This window comes from Notothenia coriiceps, unplaced genomic scaffold (genome assembly GCF_000735185.1).
Source record: "Notothenia coriiceps isolate Sejong01 unplaced genomic scaffold, NC01 NC01_scaffold00000339, whole genome shotgun sequence".
In the NCBI taxonomy this organism is placed as follows: domain Eukaryota; kingdom Metazoa; phylum Chordata; class Actinopteri; order Perciformes; family Nototheniidae; genus Notothenia; species Notothenia coriiceps.
In genome coordinates, this window is record NW_011333040.1 from 22,538,041 (window position 1) to 22,556,286 (window position 18,246).

At 47.0% G+C, this 18,246-nt stretch overlaps 1 protein-coding gene across 1 annotated transcript; it reads left to right on the forward strand.

The window, feature by feature from the left end:
* Window positions 1-4: 4 nt before the first annotated feature.
* On the forward strand, window positions 5-17,812 carry prr12a (proline rich 12a). The gene is made up of 15 exons (XM_010775139.1): window positions 5-1,343; window positions 3,141-3,298; window positions 3,707-3,868; window positions 4,119-8,671; window positions 9,304-9,531; window positions 9,643-10,330; window positions 10,530-11,035; window positions 11,242-11,358; window positions 11,449-11,582; window positions 12,089-12,543; window positions 12,633-12,752; window positions 13,567-13,664; window positions 14,227-14,358; window positions 14,712-14,807; window positions 16,479-17,812. The coding sequence occupies exons 1-15, from the start codon at window positions 1,261-1,263 to the stop codon at window positions 16,611-16,613; spliced, it is 7,665 nt and encodes a 2,554-aa protein (XP_010773441.1). The 5' UTR covers window positions 5-1,260; the 3' UTR covers window positions 16,614-17,812.
* The last annotated feature ends 434 nt before the right edge of the window (window positions 17,813-18,246 follow it).

Genomic DNA, 18,246 nt, shown 5'->3' on the forward strand with positions numbered 1-18,246 from the left:
TGTAAGGAAAATCCCCAGTATTTGCATTCCACTGATTACATGAAACTGCAGCCTACTTAAGCATCGGACTTGAGGCAGGAAATGCTTCTGTCTCTCAAAACAGGCTCCACATTTCGGATGTAAATTTGAAAAGCGGTTGCTGAAGGCCCATATAAATCTGGTTATCACTGGAAATACTTTTGCACTCGAACGCGTCTCAGCCAATCGCAGCGATCAAGACAGACAGCTGACTATTTTTGTTCGTGTAAAATGCAGTCTAAATTAATATTTGGCCTCTTAATAAGATGAAAATCTGGAATAGCATGCAGGGCTGCTTGGCAGAGTGAATGGAGGTCACCGCAGACATTGAGTGAGTCTCAGCGGTGAGACACAGAGGGGGAGAGGGAGGACGGACAGCGGCCAGCCGCCTTCAAAAATGGCGTCTCCGGAGGAAAATGAGTAAAAAATATTAAAACGCGGCCTGTTTTCTTTATACTTCCTCGTTCGGTATTGGTGTTTTTTCGCACTTTGTTTTTATTTTACCCCGTGTTTGCAAACTCGTCGTCGCTTTTACTTGAATTGGGTAAAGAAAGCAGAAATCAGGGGAGCGAGTATTTGGGGAAATAAAGGCAGCCCTGTTTTATTTTTGATGCGTCGTTAGTGACAGCTAGCATCTGCTGCTAACCCACAGCTCTGCTCCGGAGGGGGGTGGGAACGATTTGCATTCAAAGGAGAAAAGAAAAAGGATTTTGCAATTGTGGGGATTTCTTTTTGCTCGTCGGTGGGGAGTGATTGCTACCAACGTGGCCCCGTCGATTGCAATCCTTTTTTCTTCTGGTGCTAGCATCGTAGCAAGGACTAGCCTAAAGAAAGGGGAGGAGAGACGGTGAAAAGGACGCATTCAAATCAAATGTTTATCAGCGATTCATCCACCACCGGCCAAATCCGCGGCATCTCCATCATGACCATGACTGAATTTGGACTAAATCTGCATTCGTGGAAATGATAAATGTGAAAGGCGACAGAAAAGGAGAAAGACTGGCTTTTTTTGGAGGTGGTTGGATTATAACCCCGTAGACCCCCCTCTTTTTTCATCCAGCTTTCTCCTCCTCCCCTCCATTTCTCTTTCAATATGCTGTTTTCCACTCCTGAGGACTTGCTTATGAAACCGGGGAAAATAGCCTGAAACCGACAACGGGAAAGACTGGATTTTTTTCCGTAATCTGCGGTGCGACGTTCTCGTCGCTTTCGTCCTCATCGCACTCATTGTACAGCTCATAAATGGATAGAAATTACCCGGGAACAGGGTTTGGTGATTTGGGCGCAGGAGCAGGATGGAGTTACGAGAGATCGGCAAAAGCAAGGTATGCATTTGATTCAGACAATGTGCATGCATCACTGGTACTTTGCAAGGCACGGTGTGGCCCATGTAAACAAATTGTCGCCATTGGGTCCGTAAATAGTAGCATGCCGTGCCATTATGTGCAGTGCATTGTCATCCAAACAGATGCATAGTAATAATATTATAAACAGGAATATAGTAGTGTGCGTGTCGTGGGGGTGGGCGGGGTGGAGAAAGGAAAAGGTTGGGGATATGAATTGAAAATGATTGACAGACATGGGTTTTAGGTGGACCTGGCGGGGTGGAGGTGGGGGTATGTCTGTCTGGAGCATCCATAGGAATTATTGTTCCCTGTGTGCAGGCCTGGACCCTGATAGATAAATGCATTGGATTCAAAGCAACTGCGAAGAGTGCAGACGCAGCAAAGCCCCTGACGGACATCAACAATCGGAACAGATGCATAATACCTGGGGAGATGCATTAAACAAAAACAATTGTTCTGTGTGACGTTGTGAAGAAAAATAATAAAACGTCTTAAATTAGAGGTGGTGACTTTCTTATAATAAAATTGAGATTTCTGATGCATTTTACCCAAGCGTAATCTAGATTATCAGTGATGGATTATTTAATTTCCTGATTAAAAATGGTGGACTATTCAAAAGTACCAAAACATTCAATTTGCTCTTTTGCAAAAACAAAATAAAATGCGACGGTGAATTTTTAAGATGATGAAAATTGCCTGTGCTGTGCAAGATAGCTATGTCTTTTAGCTTCGCGTTAGCCTGCAAGCTAGCGCTATGTTGCATGGAAGTCAGTTGAGGCCTGTGCTCGCAAGCATCATTATGCTTAGTTAGCTGCACATATTTGAGATATTTTGACTCAAACCTGTCTGATTTATCACAGTAAAAAGCCACCATGCCCCTATTAGAAGTGTTCTTTTGATAAACAAACCTTGATAGTGGCTGGTGCTTGCATGCAGTTTAGCATGTATTTGCGTCGACTTGCAGCATCCAGCTGTTAGCTACATCGACATAATCGATGGTTGCAGACAAATTAATGATAGGTCTACGGTTTATATTGAGAAAACTACATGTTTTACTTGACCTCAACCTTCATATTCGTTACACATGGTCTATTTACACGTAAAAGACTTGACTGGCCTTGCAGTTTGGGCCTAGTCTCTGCATTTGTACTGTTCATTGGTGCTAGGCGGTGCTAGCAGTAGCACAATGTTAGCATGTTATCTGGCCAGCCAGGCAGCCACGCATTTCAGCTTTCTTTTCTAAAGCAAAGTTTTGCAACTGGCTAATTTTCAGTGTTGAATAAGAATGTTATATAGTCTCTACATTAATACATTACTTAATGGTTGAGTCTTGTGTGTCCATTATAATAATTGCTAATTAACTACCCTATTATTTTTGCATGACATTTACATTGCATTGACAGATTTGTATCAACTGCAATTCACTTTAGTATAATTCCCAAGTTTTGTAAATCTGTTTACACTTTTTTGGGGGGAAAGGTCCTGAACCAATGTTCTAACCAATTCATCTATTAGACTAATATATAAATTACTTATCAGCAATTTTGTTTTTAAAATTTGAGAAACTATGGAGAACCCACACATGGAGACCAAACAAATAAACAGCATGGAGTTGACATACCTGGAGGTGTGGATTTTTAATTAGGGAACAATTAACTTGCCCTTCAGATTATGTTGACATTTTCTTTTCTCAAGGGTCACATTTAGGGAACAGATTAAGTTTATGTAAATGTGATCTGATATTAATAACACTTAATAATTTCCCTTTCTCCATAGTCTTGTGTATGGGAGCTCCAGATCATCCCACCCTGAGGCTGAGCTCCTTCACCGACAAGCCTACGCCACCCCACACCCTCTGCAGGGCTATGCCACCAATCACCACCCAGGGAGCACCGGCCAAGGCGGAGCTTGGGGAGCAGCTGGACGGAGTTTGGGTGAGATAAATGTCATACCTTCCATGTCACCACCATAAGGGGCCCCAGCAATGAATTATTATGTCTCTCTCCACAGGCACTGTTAGATTGTCATTGAAAAATGTGCACATTATGGCTCAATTGAGTTGAAGCCCTAGATGTTAAAGCATTTCGTCACACAGCATTCATTCTCATACACAATATAATAATGGTTTTATAGAAATTGAGGTTTATGTGCTTATAATTAAACTTAGAACAACTTACGTTGTTTTGACTCATTTACATTTGTTGTAACTGCAGGCTCGAGAAATAAACCTTTTTAGATTTTGTGATTATGTATCATGATTTAATCTACATCTCTGCATTAGCTGTTCATTTTTGCATTCTTTATTAATTAATCAATCTTGGTTCTGTGTTTCCTTCCCAAAGGTCTGTCAGGGCTCTTCGACACTGGCCTGCACCATGCCAGCCCCTCTGCCCCCGATGCCTCCGTCATGAATCTGATCTCAGCCCTGGAGTCTCGGGGTCCCCAGCCTCCGCCCTCCGCCTCCTCCCTTCTTTCGCAGTTCCGCACGCCATCCTGGCAGACAGGTAGGGCTTTGTTAGACCGTCCCTCATGTGTTGACATTCAAACAGGCCCAAAATGACATTTAAAGAACCTCCCATGTTAAACTACTTAATTATTCTGACAAGGCTGTTTGGGAATTTTCCTTCTCCTATCACTCTAGATTACTTTAAAAATACAATTTATTGCTTCCATTATTTCATAATTTTAAATGACAGGTTGATGGAGACTAAAGAATGTTTCAATATCATTTCTTTCTCTTTTTTTTTTTTACAGCAATGCACACACCTGCCCCTCCTGAACTCTTCATCTCTGGAGCGCTTCCTGGCTCTGGCTCCTTCCCCTCGGCCTCAGCTCTCTCAGCCTATCAGCATCCAGCATCCTTCTCCAGTCGCCCCTTCCCTACAGGCTCCCTTTCCCTCCAGGACACGCCCACATTTAGTCCCACATCCAATGGCCTGCTCTCCCCACACGACCCCTTACTACACATCAAGGCCCCTTCCCAGTCCAGCCTGGGGTTTGATAGACTCCTGACATCGCAGGGCGCCGCAGCAGCTGCCTATCGGGGCAGCCAGGATCCCACGAGTGTCACATCAGCCCAGGCGTCCTCTGCCAGGCACCTGCAGTCACACCAGTTCAACCTGCTGTCATCACAGCTCCAGGACCAATCGTCCCAGCTGTACAATGCATCAGTGTTTTCCTCAGCGCAGCCTCAGTCCAATTCGGCTCAGGAACGGGCTGTTCCCCGACAGGACAGCGTTATCAAGCACTACCAGCGGCCAACGCCGGCTCAGTCCCAGCTCTCATCCTCTGCGGCCCACTCCCTTCAGCACTACCTCAGCTGTGGAGGCGCCGGGTACCAGCAGATTGCCCCCCACCACAGGCACGCTGGCCTTTCCTGCAGCCCATTGGGTGACCAGAGCCCCTCATCTGACCACAAGCCCCCCCCTCGCACTGATCAGTATCGGCCAATCATCCAGCCGCCCTATTCTTCATCCTCCCCCTCTTCGTCTTCTTCCTCCGCTGGGAAAGGTACCAAAAGCAGCTCCAGCAGCGGTTATTCTTCTGCCAGTTCAGCATCCTCCTCTAGGACTCCCCACACACCCCCCTCTGCTTCCTCTACATCCTCTTCCTCCTCCTCTTCTTCTGCCACCTCTGGGGCTCATCCTTCCAATTCCATCCCTGCATCCAGCTCCAGCGCAGCCCCTTCCAGGCAGCAGCCCCCACCTCAGCCCGCTCCTCCTCCCCCAGCCCCGCAGCAGCCCCCTTCCACATCTTCGTCAGCCCCCCAGTCTCTCCCCAAATCCTGCCTCTCAGGCTACGGTTCGCCCGTGCCTCCAGTGAAGACTCCCACCTCTTCTCTTACTGGTCAGACCCCACCCCAACAACAGACACAGTCATATTCTCCTAATCAGCCCCCTCCTTCTCACCTGGCTCAGTCTTACGGAGGCTTCAGTTCACCACAAGCCCAAGACCTGAGCTCTGGTACGGGCGGAAAAGGCTATGGGAGTCTTGGAGGGCGAAGCCAGTCTTACCCCACTGATATATATGGAACTGACTCCGCTTATGGATCTCTTCCATCCTCTCTGGGCGGAGCTGGGAGCCCATCACTAGGCTACGGAGCCCCAGGTCACTCCCCTGCCCTTTTAAGGTCAAGCGGTTCATCAGGCAGCGGAGCATCTGCAGGAGGAGGCAGCAGTGGCACAGGAGGTGGGAACTCTGGCTCGGGAGGAGGAGCGGGAAATAGTATGAGCAATGAGAGAGGTGGAGGTGGCAGTGTTGGAGGGTCTTATCACCTTCCAGACTCAAGCCCCTCCCCATCAGGCAACTCAGGCATCGTCCGTCCAGGGTTGCACTCCCCAGTGCCCACCTGTCCCACACAATCTCCGGGAGGCGCAGGCTCTAATAAATACATCTCCTCAGTTCTCTCCCCCACCTTCCTCGCCTCCCCGCAGGGTTACCCCGACACCAGAGGCCCCAGCTCCCAACCTCAGTCCTACCATTCCACCTCTTCCAAAACAAAGGCAGACACCTCCATGCTTGGAGTGGGCTCTCAGAGATCCCAAGAGGAAGTGGACGACGACGACGAGTTCTTGATCCAGCACCTGCTGCAGGCGCAGGCAAGTCCCGCTCCCCAGGGTGGGCATCACCATCCTCAACAACAACCCCAACAGACGTCCCAACAAACGCAGTCCCAGCCCCAGTCAGGGCCCTCGGACACTGATTCAGGCAAAGGGCTGGCCTACGACATGGGTAAGAGCTCTGAGGAGAGGTACCACCCCCAGAGTGTCATCCGTACCCACAGTGCCACATCTGCTGGTAATGCAGGGTCTGCAGGGTCCATCTCAGGGCTGGAGAGCCAGCTGGAAATGTCACTAAAGAAACAACAACAAGAACAACAACAGCAACAACACCAACAACAACACCACCATCACCAACAGCAGCAGCAGAGAAACGAAAGGTCTGTTGGAAGCAGCAGAAACAGTGGAGGGAGGGGCAGCGCTGAACAAGTGCACTCCCATCTCCATCACCATGACAACCTAGGCTCGGTAGTCCACTACGGGCGAGGAGATCCATACAGCCAACACCCCCTTGCACCCCAACTCTCCTCACATAGTCAGCTCGTTTCCTCGCACTCGCAGATCCCGTCCCACTCCCAGATGGAGCTCCAGAAGAAGCCGCAGGAGCGCGCTGAGATTCCTTATCCGCGGAAAACGCCGGAAATCCAGCAACAGCATTCCCAAGCTGCCGCCTCCCTCATGGACTCTCCCACCGACCCATCCCGTCAGCCGCCCCACCTGCTCCAGTCGGTGCTGTCCCACACCACCCGCAACAAACTGGAGCCTCATCAGCAGCAGCACCACAAGATGGATTCTCACCAACAACACCAACAGCAGCACCACAAGATGGACTCGCATCGGCAACACCAACAGCACCACAAAATGGACTCTCATTCCCAACAGCAGCAGCACTCCATCAGCCAACAGCAGGCTGTGATGGAAGGTGGCGGCGGGACGCTCGGCTCGAGTAAACACCAGGCTCAGTCTCAGTCCACCCAGCTCCAGCTCCAGCTCCAGTCACAGGCCATGGAGGTGGCGGCGGCTCACTACAACCACGGGCCCCCGACACATCAGCACGATCCGAGCCAGGTCAAACAGAGCTCGGTGGTGTCTTCCTTGGACATGCTGGAGCGTTCTCTTTCTCAGACCTCAAGCACGGACGTAGCCGTTGCAGAAGACAGACGCGGCGGGGGAAGGAGCGGAGGGAGCAGCGATCGCCACAGACAGCAGCAGGAGCAGAGGCAGCACCCGTCCCACCATCTCTCGCAGCAACACTCAGCCTCCGAGCTCCACTCCTTCCTCTCCGAGCCAGACATGGGCTTATCCACCCCGCCTCACATGCACCACCTCTCACAGCACCACGCGCAGCAGCAACAGCAGCACCCCGGCTCCCAACACCAACAAACCCACTCCCACCACCCTCACTCTCAACACCATATACCCTCACAGTCAGCCTCAGGCCACTCCCAGTCTCAGTCTGACCCCCAGCAGCCCCTCTCTTCCCAGCTCACCCCCCAGCAGAGCCAGCTGGACCAGCAGCGCTCCGAGCAGCACCAGTTTGACAACGTCAGCCCAGTGGAGAAGGCAGACCAGAATCAGCAGAGTAACCGCTTCGTCCCCCTCACTTCCATCTGCTTCCCGGACTCTCTCCTTCAGGATGAGGACCGCTCCTTTTTCCCGGGAATGGAAGACATGTTCTGTGCAGAAGACTACAAGTCGAGCTGTGCCGGAGGTGCTGGGCCGGGACAGGAGGAGATGAACGACAGCCACACCGGGCAAGAGGGAATGGATTCAATGAAAGGTGGACAAGGCGGAGGTGGAGCAGGTGGAAGTGGAGGAGGTAGCTACGATATGATGGGTCACCATGGTGGAGATCAGGGTTACGAACCCTACTGTCACGGCCTGGAAGAGCCCAGCAACAACACCATGACTCTGGATCTGGACTCCCTTAAAACCCACGAGCTCCCTTCCACTGTGAACACGGAACAGCTGGGGTTGATACAGTCCCAGGGCCCAGCTATGGGTATGGGCTCCAACCCGGCTGGTCCCAACAACCCTGGAGCTAAAATGTCCTCTGGGCCCGGAGGACCCAGCCAAGGCACTGGTTCCGGAGGCCTCCAATCTCCTATTTTCTGCTCCTCTCGTCCCAAGAAGCTCCTCAAGTCGAGCTCCTTCCATCTGTTAAAGGAGCGGCGGGACCCCAACACACTGCCTAAGAAAAGTTACGCTCAAGAATACGAGTTTGAAGACGATGAGGATAAAGCCGACCAGCCGGCTGACATCCGGTTGAACAGCCGGAGGCTCCCGGATCTGCTGCCAGACTTGGTGTCGAGCTGCAGAAAGGGAGGAGGGGGAGGCTCTCTCAGCCCTTTGATGGGTGACATCGACTTCTACCACGCCTCTGGATACTCCTCGATGGGGTCACACTCTCTTATGCCTCAGGAAGGACCCAAGAAGAGGGGCCGAAAGCCTACTAGACCCAAGAGAGATGGACCACCGAGACCAAGAGGCAGGCCACGCATCCGCCCGATGCCCGAGCCTTACACTCCACGGGGGATGATGGGAGAAATGGCTCCGACAACTCCAGGAGCGGGATTCACTGTAGAGGGCCGAGGTAGGGGTAGAGGCCGCGGAAGCCGAGGTAGGGGACAGAGGAGGGAGGATATGTACATGGAAATGAGCGGGAAGGAGCAGGATCAGATGCAACAACAACAACTCCAGCCGCAGCAGCTCCAGCAGCAGATGCACGAGCCCATTCCTCCTCTGAAGGTCAGTGGCATTCAGGATAAAAAAGGCTTAGAAATATTGAAAGAAATCGTTTTTCCAGCACAGGTGTTTTTCTAATACATTTCAAAACGTTAAGTATTTTAACTATATACAGTGCCTTGGGTTAATCTTTGAAAATAAACAATGTCCTTTCCTTATATTACATAGGATCTGATTTGGGGGGGGGAAGGCTAAACCCATAATATTTTTTTAATTGCAGTAAAAAACATCATCATGGCTTTAATTTTTTTAATTGCAGTATGTATTTTTGCACCTTCAGGCAAATTTACTTTAAATTAGTGTTTCATTATTCCTAAGCCTGACAAGTTTTCTTAACTGCCTCATTGTTTGGTCTATAAAATATGATGAAAAATGTTTGTTCAGGTTTCTCAGGGGATTTCTATTAAGTGCTTTGTTATGGTTATTAGAAAACCCAAATATATTTAATATATAATATTGCAGGATATGTCATCTGAGTGAATTAAAATAACTTCATTTGTATATCTATTTTCGATTATATTAATTGGTTACAACAAATAAAACATTTATTTTATGTCGCTTAACTAATTGATCTGTTGATGAATCTTTGCAGCCATACTTTAATTCTTACCCGTTTCCTTTTTGTCTTGTTTCAGATCAAGTTACCCATTGGTACCCTGTCCTCCTCCGATGCCTTGCTGAGGACGGACTCTCTGTCCGGCACGGACCCCGCTCTGTCGGACGGCTCGGTGGGCTCCGCTCCCTCTCTGGGTTTGAGTCCTGGACCCCCCTGCAGCACGGAAAGCAACAGAAGTCATGACAAGAACAAGCAGAAAAGCCAGATGATGAGTGAAGGAGTGGACGATGAGGGACTGGAGGAAAGGGTAAGAGCTACATGATTGTGGTTGTAAGAGCAAAACATTGAAATAGTTCAATTTAAACAGTGATTTTTGACTTTAGTGTTAACAAGTGTCTGTTTTTTGTTTTGCTTACAGGGTGATGAGAAGGACTCTGATTCCAAGGCCGGCTTTGTCGCTTCATTCTTGGACTTCCTCAAGACGGGGAAGAGACCTCCAGGCTTGGACATCTCCCCAGGAATGGAGCATGACAACGGAGAAACGTCCCCCTTTAAATCGGGAGGTCTGCGCCAGTTGTCTCCTGGACCTCCTCCGCCGCCGCTGCCTCCCTTTGGGGACAGTGAAGGGAACGGGGGCCTGACTCTGGGCAACTGCCACAGCCCCAAGCGCTTAGAGGACGAGCTGAAGAGGAACCTGGAGACGCTGCCGTCCTTCTCCTCCGACGAAGAGGACTCCGTGGGGAAGAACCAGGACCTCCAGAAGAGCATCTCCTCGGCCATCTCCGCTCTGTACGACACCCCTCAACTGACCTCCAACATGCAGAGCCCTCTCCCTCCGTCCCCTCCCCAGCCTCAGTCCCAGGCCACCCCGTCCCCGCTCACTCCCTCGCTGCAGCCCCCCACGCTCAGCCCTCAGCCCGCCATGCACACCCCCCACGACCTGCCCCGGTCCAACGAGCCTGACGTCCTCCAGCTAGAAGACGACAGAGATATGGATGAGAACAAAGAGGAGGGAGAGCAGAGGAGCGCGGGAGGAGATGAAGAGAGGGACATGACGGAGGAGAGAGAGCCACAGCTGGAGACCCTGGGAGCCCCGAGTCTAGATGGTAAGTTAGGAGTTTTTGATTTCCTGTCATTTTAAATCTTCGTGCTGATTTCTGTACAGCTCAGCTTAAGATGTTACTAAATGCCCCTTTAGGCTGAGCTGCATGTGTTTCCAATCAAATGTCCGTTTATGGGAGAATGAATTCTTGTGGCTGTTTTTGATCGATGTGTAAAATTGATCTTTCCCTTCTTTGCTTCCAGCGCTGCTCCCCGAGCTTCCTTCAGAGCCAGAATCTCCTGAAGCTCCCTCCATCCCTCCTTCTCCCGCCTCCTCATGTTCTCCCTCTCACTCCCCCTTACCCCCCCTCTCACTCCCCTCACCCATGCCCCAAGCTGAGGAGGAACAACAGGAGAACTCCCAGCCTCTGAGCCCTGTTGCTCCCACTTCCCCATCACCTCCCCCACAAGCTACCCTCTCTCAGCCTGCCGCTTCTCCCCCTCCCCCTCCTTCACTTCCTTCTCATCCCGCTTCCCCTCCTCCCCCTTCTTCAGTCCAGAAGGAGTCTCCCATGCCGTCTCCAGAATCCCCCGCCTCTCCCGAAGAGGCCCCGGCTCCTAAAATCACCTCCCTGCACCTCGCGCAGAAGCAGGAAGATGCAGCCATCGCCGGAGAGAGTGAGGAAGACGAGACTGAGAGTGGAGGGGAGGGCATCTTCAGAGAGAGGGACGAGTTTGTGGTGCGGGTGGAGGACATTCAAACTCTCAAGGTATTTGGGTGTAAATGTTTGTTCCGTTTTTGACAGTTAAGGAATCATGAAGTACTTTTTTTTTTCTTTTTTTTTACACAAATAGAGAAAGTTGTTGAAACCATTATTTGAATGAATTCAAAAATAATAACACTGACGCAAAAGGCTAAAAATAGTTTCATCTAAGACGTTTTATACTTACTTGTGTGTCTTGTGTTTGTCCACAGCTGGCCCTGCAAATGGGCCGTGAGCCCCCACCCATCTGGAGGGTGCAGAAAGCCCTGCTGCAGAAGTTCAGCCCGGAGATCAAAGATGGACAGAGACAGTTCTGCGCCACGAGCAACGTGAGAAATCTTGTAGTATACGCTGTCATGTATTTACATTGATACATTCTTAATTCACAAGTTGATCTTAACACTCTGTTTCTGGCATAGTATCTTGGCTACTTCGGAGATGCTAAGAGGCGGTACCAGCGAATCTATGTCAAGTTCCTGGAGAATGTGAACAAGAAGGACTATGTGCGAGTCTGCTCTCGGAGACCTTGGCGCAGAGCCACCCCGGCTCCCAGGTACCCAAATAAAAACATCAACTCCCCCTCACTGCTCCGAGCTCCCGTTCCCGGCAGCGTTTAGCATCGCCTTAGCAACAAGTAAAGCTTTCCGTCTTTCAGGAAACCCTTAAATCGCAGAAAGTCGAGGTAGAGCAGCCGTCAGAGAGAAAGAGAGAATACGTTTTCTACATAGAACAAGATCCAGTTTCACCAAAATCAACTTGGTTCAATAAAGCACTTCCTGCTCATCAAAGATGCCTCGCACATGAACAGGTGTTTGGGCCCAGGGTGCCAACCATTCTGATATACGATCATCTTTTTTTTCTCAAGTAAAAACATTTTGGTATTAAGACTTGCTCGACGAAGTTGAGATTAAATCACTCTGCCTAGATCAAAGAAAAAGACAGGAGGGGCTTCCAGCTGACATTTGTGAGAATTTGGCTGAATTGAAAAATGTTCCGTCTATACCTTCTATTGATCTTTATTGGTTTCCAGCTCTAAATCCATTTTTTCTCGTGTCACAGACGCCCGCCCCTCCCCAGAATGGCGTCCCCTCCTACTGCCACCCAGGCGCCGCCCAAAGTGGAGAAAGAGGAGAGGGTGACTCCGCCGGTGCAGCGCGAACAGAGGGAGAAAACCCGGACCACGGCGGCAAAAGAGCTACGGGAGAAAAAGGAGGCTCCGGCTGCTGTGCCCAAAGCCAAGGAGAAAGAGAGGGAGCCCGAGAAGGAGAGGGAGAAGAGAGTCCAGCCGCAGCAGGACAAAGTGGAGAAACGTGCAGTGGCAGAACGAGGAAGAGCGAAGGAGGAGAAGAAGGTGGTGGAGAGGAAAGAGAAAGAAAAGGCTGAGCGACCTCCCAAGGCCAAGCCGACTAAAGTGAAGGCGGAGCCACCGCCCAAGAAGAGGAAGAAGTGGCTGAAGGAAATACCTTCATCATCGGACTCGGACTCATCGGAGGAGGCGGCCAGCGAGAATGAAAGTGAGTGCCGTGACGTCTTTTTAAAAAAAATCATTTTTCATGCCGCAGTATGAGCTTTGGTTTTAACTCTGGCCTCCTCCTCCTCCCAGTGCCAGTGAAAGGCGGAGTGAACAACCGGGCCATGAGGGAGATGTTCAGGAGCTACGTGGAGATGCTGGTCAGCACGGCGCTGGACCCCGACATGATCCAAGCCCTGGAGGACACTGACGGTGAGAAGCGCCTCCTCAGCATGTTTACAATTAAAGCCTCCTTTAAAAAATGGACTGACATGCAGGAGACGGAAATAGAGGAAGAAGCCTCTTGTGTTACTAGGGCTGCAATAATTGGAAAAAAAATAACTAATTGCGATCATTATGATTAATATTGCAATTTGATTCACAATATCAGAAGGAATGATCATTTGTGAAAAGTTATTCACAAACAATATGTTAAAAATGATGTTATTTTAAAAAGATCTGCATCAAATGTTTTTCAGTCGGTCAGATGCTGTTTGCCGGCTGGGACTTCTCTGCAGCACCAAAGTACTGGATTCAGAAAGATATTTTCATATGTTTTGCATTAACCAAATATTGTTTCCTACCGCGATTTGGTTATTGCACCAGTCCTTATTGCAATTTTCTTATTTTAGATGTAATTGTGCTTCCTTATTTCTTATCTAACTACGCATGCTAGTCTGGGAGTATGTTTCCTACAGATTAGATGTCCACATTGAGACCTTTTGAGGATATTTTTCTCAAAATGCCTTTCAAGTATCTGTGTGTAGTTTGGGCAGGTTGAATAACCACCACTGATGAGCAGCAGCTGCCAGGTGTCCGATCAAGCCATCCAGCTGGACAAACTGGAGAGATGTCCCAAACTCTGCAGCAAATTGACAGGACTCTTTTTGGAAGTCTTAATGAACAAGGTGGTTGAAGGGAATGCTGCCAGAAAGAGCTGCTTTGAATCTGCCCTTGGTCTTTAAAGTGATTGGCAGCGCCTTGAATGTTGACTAATGACGCTTCCTTCTCCTTGATTGGCCCCCAGATGAGCTGTACCTCCCGCCGATGAGGAAGATCGACAGCATCATCAGCGAACAGAAGAGGCGGTTGTTGAGGAGAGTCAGCATGAGCTCTCAGCACCAGGTAATCTGTCCTGATGCACTCTGCTGTGACTCATACCTCGGATCGCAGTAACGAAACACGCAGTGGATGAACTGGTTTGTCAACAAAGAAAAAGTTGATTTCATGATAATCGGCTAATCAATTTGGTCGTTTATGATCATTTTAACAGATTGTCAGATATTTTTTCATTTAATATCTTATATTGACTTCAACTTGGGTTCTGAAATGTTAAAAACTAAATAATCATTGTTAAGATTCATTGGTAATCGAGTGGTGCAGGGATGACGTATTTCTGTAGGCCGACCCGGAAGTAAGCTGCGCAAGGCTTCCCTCGACAAAAAAGCTATTTGACTTCTCCAGAGGATTTTGGAATATTGTAAAAAATAAGATCTGTGGAAAACAAACCTGTTTGATAAATGCACGTTTTGTTCAGCCGGATAATCTCCACCCCTACACTACTTTTATCATTTTCAAATCATAAATCTATCTATTAAATTAATCATAAACACAATGTGGCACACTTTTGAAAGAATATGTAGTTGTACTTCTCCCTGTATAAAAACATCTCTGTCTCCCCTCACAGGAGTTCCTGCATGCGTACCCCCAAATCCTGGTTGACCCCCTGGACTCGGGGCTGGTGAGGGTGCGGCTCAGCGGGGATGCTTACAACCGCAAGACCCTCAACAGAGTCAAAAAGACCCTGCCTAAACCACAGGTAGGTGTGAGGATAGTTAGTGTTTGTGGGTCTTTTTAACAGATTGTTTTTCAAAGAATCTGATAAAGGGACGAACACTATTTGTCTCTGGTTTGGGTGACACTGAAACCAAAGCATCAATACAAATAAACGTATTACCGTAAAAAGCTCAGATTTATTATCTCTACGGACTCGGAGGCTAAACCGTACCCATTTCCTCTTAACACCTGCTGAGGGTTTCTAGACCGGCTCCACTTTCACTCGTTCTTACATGGAATTGAAAGAGTACTTTCCCCTGTGGCTTTTTACTTCTCTGCCTACGTAATGTTTTATAAGAGATCTTTATCTGATTCCATTTTGTTCTCTCTTTCTAGGACCTTAAACTGTCAGGGGAGACGCATCGTATCTACAGTCTCTTCCACTCCCTGCATCACTATAAATACCACACCTTCTTACAGTGCAAGAAAGAGGTAAGCAAGCAGCTTCCCCAGTGTTGGTGTTAGGCTTTGTTCAGACTGGGGTTTGATTGTATTTCCACCATCGTCCTACACTGACGTACGCAATTCCAACTGAATGATATTATCAGTAATATATAGAAAATGTTTATTTAGAGATGTTCCTGTAGGATTGTTATTTCCTAATGATGATGATGAATGAATTGCAAACAATTCTGCCGTCCCTTTTCCATGAATTTGATCCCACGTCTCCATTCTCCCAATTACTGCTCAACAAAACGGTGCTCCTTGCAACCTAAGGATAGTTAACGTCACGGGTCATTGAACTATTTGTATACACATATTAAAGATAAGAACATAATGTTAAAAGGAACACCATGCTTCGAACTTGTTGCACCAAGCATACATTTCAAAGTTGTGAATAGAGGAGTCGTTACTATAAAACAGGTTCCCTTTTAATGTTCAAAAAAGCTATTTTTTAAATATAGCATTCACACTCTGTTGTTTATTCAGATCACTTTAACTGTATTACTGGCAGAAAGCTTAACGGTTTGAATATTTTGAAGATTATATTCAAAATCTTGAATCCAAGTTCATTTCTAATTTCATTAATAAAATGCTACACAGAATAAATAATAACTTCAAAATGAACTTCCACTACTACGAAGAATATGATTATAATTGTGTATATAAGGCAATACAAATGTGATAACCGTATCATTTGTTTCTATTGGTAATCTCTCTATAATTTGTGTTTAGCCCTAGGGCTGCACCATATTGAAAAAAACTGACATTGCGATATTCTTTTCCCCTGCGATATATATTGCTTTTTTACTTATTTAACCGGATGAAGGATTTTAGTCACGGACGTCTGGATCTTAACTGGTTGACTCATCATACCTTAAGTCATGATGTAACATGTCATGATAATGCAGGTTGCTTACCCTCAAAGAAGGGGGTTCATCTGTGAATGAAGAAGAGTGGTGTCTAGAAGGGATCCAAGAGATTAAACGTATTACATTCAACTATAGGAAGCTTCATTATCCCATTAGGGAATTAACATACGTGACCAAATAGGTCATTTCACTTTTTATTCCACAATTAAAACCTTTTTTGTGCAAATAGCAGCAAAGTAGTGGACATCTTTTAAACAACATTATAAAAATAAAATTAAGAACAGCTCCTTTAAGCCGTCTTGAACCTTTCTCATATGGTGGAACACCGGCAAAGGCATCTGAAATAGTTGTTTGCTGTGCATGCACACTCAGAGCCTGCATGTCACTCCTCTCAAGTACCCCTGACATGAGAGAGCGCAAGTTTTCCTTTTGTAGCAAGCAGCAAAATAATTGTAACATGACGTGTTTGAGTTCATTTATCTACTTAATATCGAACGTCCTAAAAAAATAAAAAAAAGCGCATATAGCGGTTATCGCCATGACACGGTATATCGTTCAGCCCTAGCCCCGGTCATGTTAGCGGTTTATCAACATAGTTTTCTCATTTTGGAATCGAGCTGTTACTACAAACATGTACTAGTACATTCTCACCAAAAATAGACTGTATGAAAAGCGCAAATCTATTTAAACAAGTGTAAAATAAAGCATATACAAGCTGGCTCTGTTTATTCTGTGACGCTGGTCTGAGTCTTGGCGTCACCACTGACTGTGTCTCCCCCCCCCCTCACAGACCAACAGCATCGAGCAGGCGACGGAGGACCCCGGCCAGGAGGAGGTGGTGCAGCAGTGCATGGCCAACCAGAGCTGGCTGGACTCCCTCTTCAGCTCCTTCATCGAGCTGCTCACGCTCAGCACCAAAGCCTGAGTCCTCACAAAGAGAGAGACAGAATGGATTAAAAAAAAAAAACTAAATGAAGATACGAGAAGAGATGGATCCCACTGTACAGCCCCCCCTCCCTCTTCAAATCTCTAAGATGCGAGGATGAATTTTTAAGAACCCTCGACGGACACAATGGGTCTGTTCATGTGACCTCGGACACTGGCCTCTGTTCTTTTATCTTGTTGTTGATCACTGACTAAAGAGATGTCTTACTTGGTGAGAAGGCGGGACCCCGTCGGATTAAAGGTCACCGGCGGGGTCGAGAGGGAATTGCTTAAAAAAGGGAGCGCCGCGAAGAGGAGCAGAAACGCCAAGTCACCGGAGGAGCCACTGAGATGTTAACTTTGTGTCATGAAGACAATAGTTCAAAGAGAAACTATTACCACTTAGTTTTTACATAAATTATTTTTTTGAAGACTAACATCAGCTGTTGGCTTTTGAAGAGAGTGGAAGCGGGTGAGAAGGCTTTTTAAACTGCGTGCAGAGTTTGCCGGGAGCAGCGTGAACATGAGACTCGTCCGCGAATGGAAACATGAAATGTGTTAATAAACGCTCTCGCTCTCTCTCTCTCATCTACGTGAAGGGCGGCCCCAGTCAGCTGTGTGATAATATATAAACACATTTTTATTATTTATATGAGGAGGTTTTTAACTTAAACTCTCACAAGCGCTGGGTTGCTGCCCTAACATTTTAAAAACCTTTTTATTTTCCACAGAATCAGTATACAGTCAGTAACCCACATATCCGAGCCGTCTTCCCCTCTATACAAAAGAAACAGACGTCGAGACAGAAATATTGTATCAAATACAGTGGGTGTAAAATAATGAGGAAAAAAAAGTAAGAAAAAAAGATAACGGGGAAACTTTATTTGAAACTTAACATTGTTGTGCTTCAGTTCAATCATCATCAGTCATGCAGGTGCAAAGAAAAAGAAGTAAACTATCCATTTCCCATGTGGGAAGAAGGAGTATAAATAAGTAATATTTAAAGAGGAAATAGTCATTTCATTTTTATCATTTTGATGTTTGTGCATACTATGACTTATTTTGAAAACAATCTAATTTTCCATAAAAAAAGGAAAAAAAAGGCGTGTAAATATTGTACAGTTCTTGATGAAATTCTTTGTCCTTCTGTACATTAACTCTCCTGTATTTGAGAAACAAATAAAATCTGCAAAGAACAAACTGTTTCATTTCCCCACAGTGTGTGTGTTCCTTTACATCCATCTTTGTGAGGACATTTTGACTACCACGCTCTGTTTCTGAGGGTTACGTTTTTAACTATTGTTTCTTACATGAAAAGCTGTCTTTTCATCATCTGCTAATGGAGGAACGTTTTTTTCTTCACGTCAAAAAAGTCCTATTTGCATGATGACTATAGTTAATTATGCAATCTACACAGTGGGAACCTGATTCCCTTCAAATGGACTTCACAACCAAGCAGGACCAACTTCAGACTTGAAGATAAATACCAAATCTTATTTCATGTAAGATGTTTGAGCCTTTTAAATGCTGGTTCCATGAGAGCACTATTGCATTTTTATCATGGTTTTTTCACAGCCTGGGTCAATGATATAAAATCAACCACGTAGATTTTGCTGCATTATTTGATATTCAGC

What these genes read in the sequence shown, in the direction of transcription:
- prr12a (XM_010775139.1), top strand. Translation starts at nt 1,261, where the DNA reads ATGGATAGAAATTACCCGGGAACAGGGTTTGGTGATTTGGGCGCAGGA. An exon ending in CACGCCATCCTGGCAGACAG is followed by an intron (nt 3,869 to 4,118) that starts GTAGGGCTTTGT and finishes TTTTTTTTACAG; the next exon opens with CAATGCACACACCTGCCCCT. An exon ending in AGTTCTGCGCCACGAGCAAC is followed by an intron (nt 11,359 to 11,448) that starts GTGAGAAATCTT and finishes TTTCTGGCATAG; the next exon opens with TATCTTGGCTACTTCGGAGA.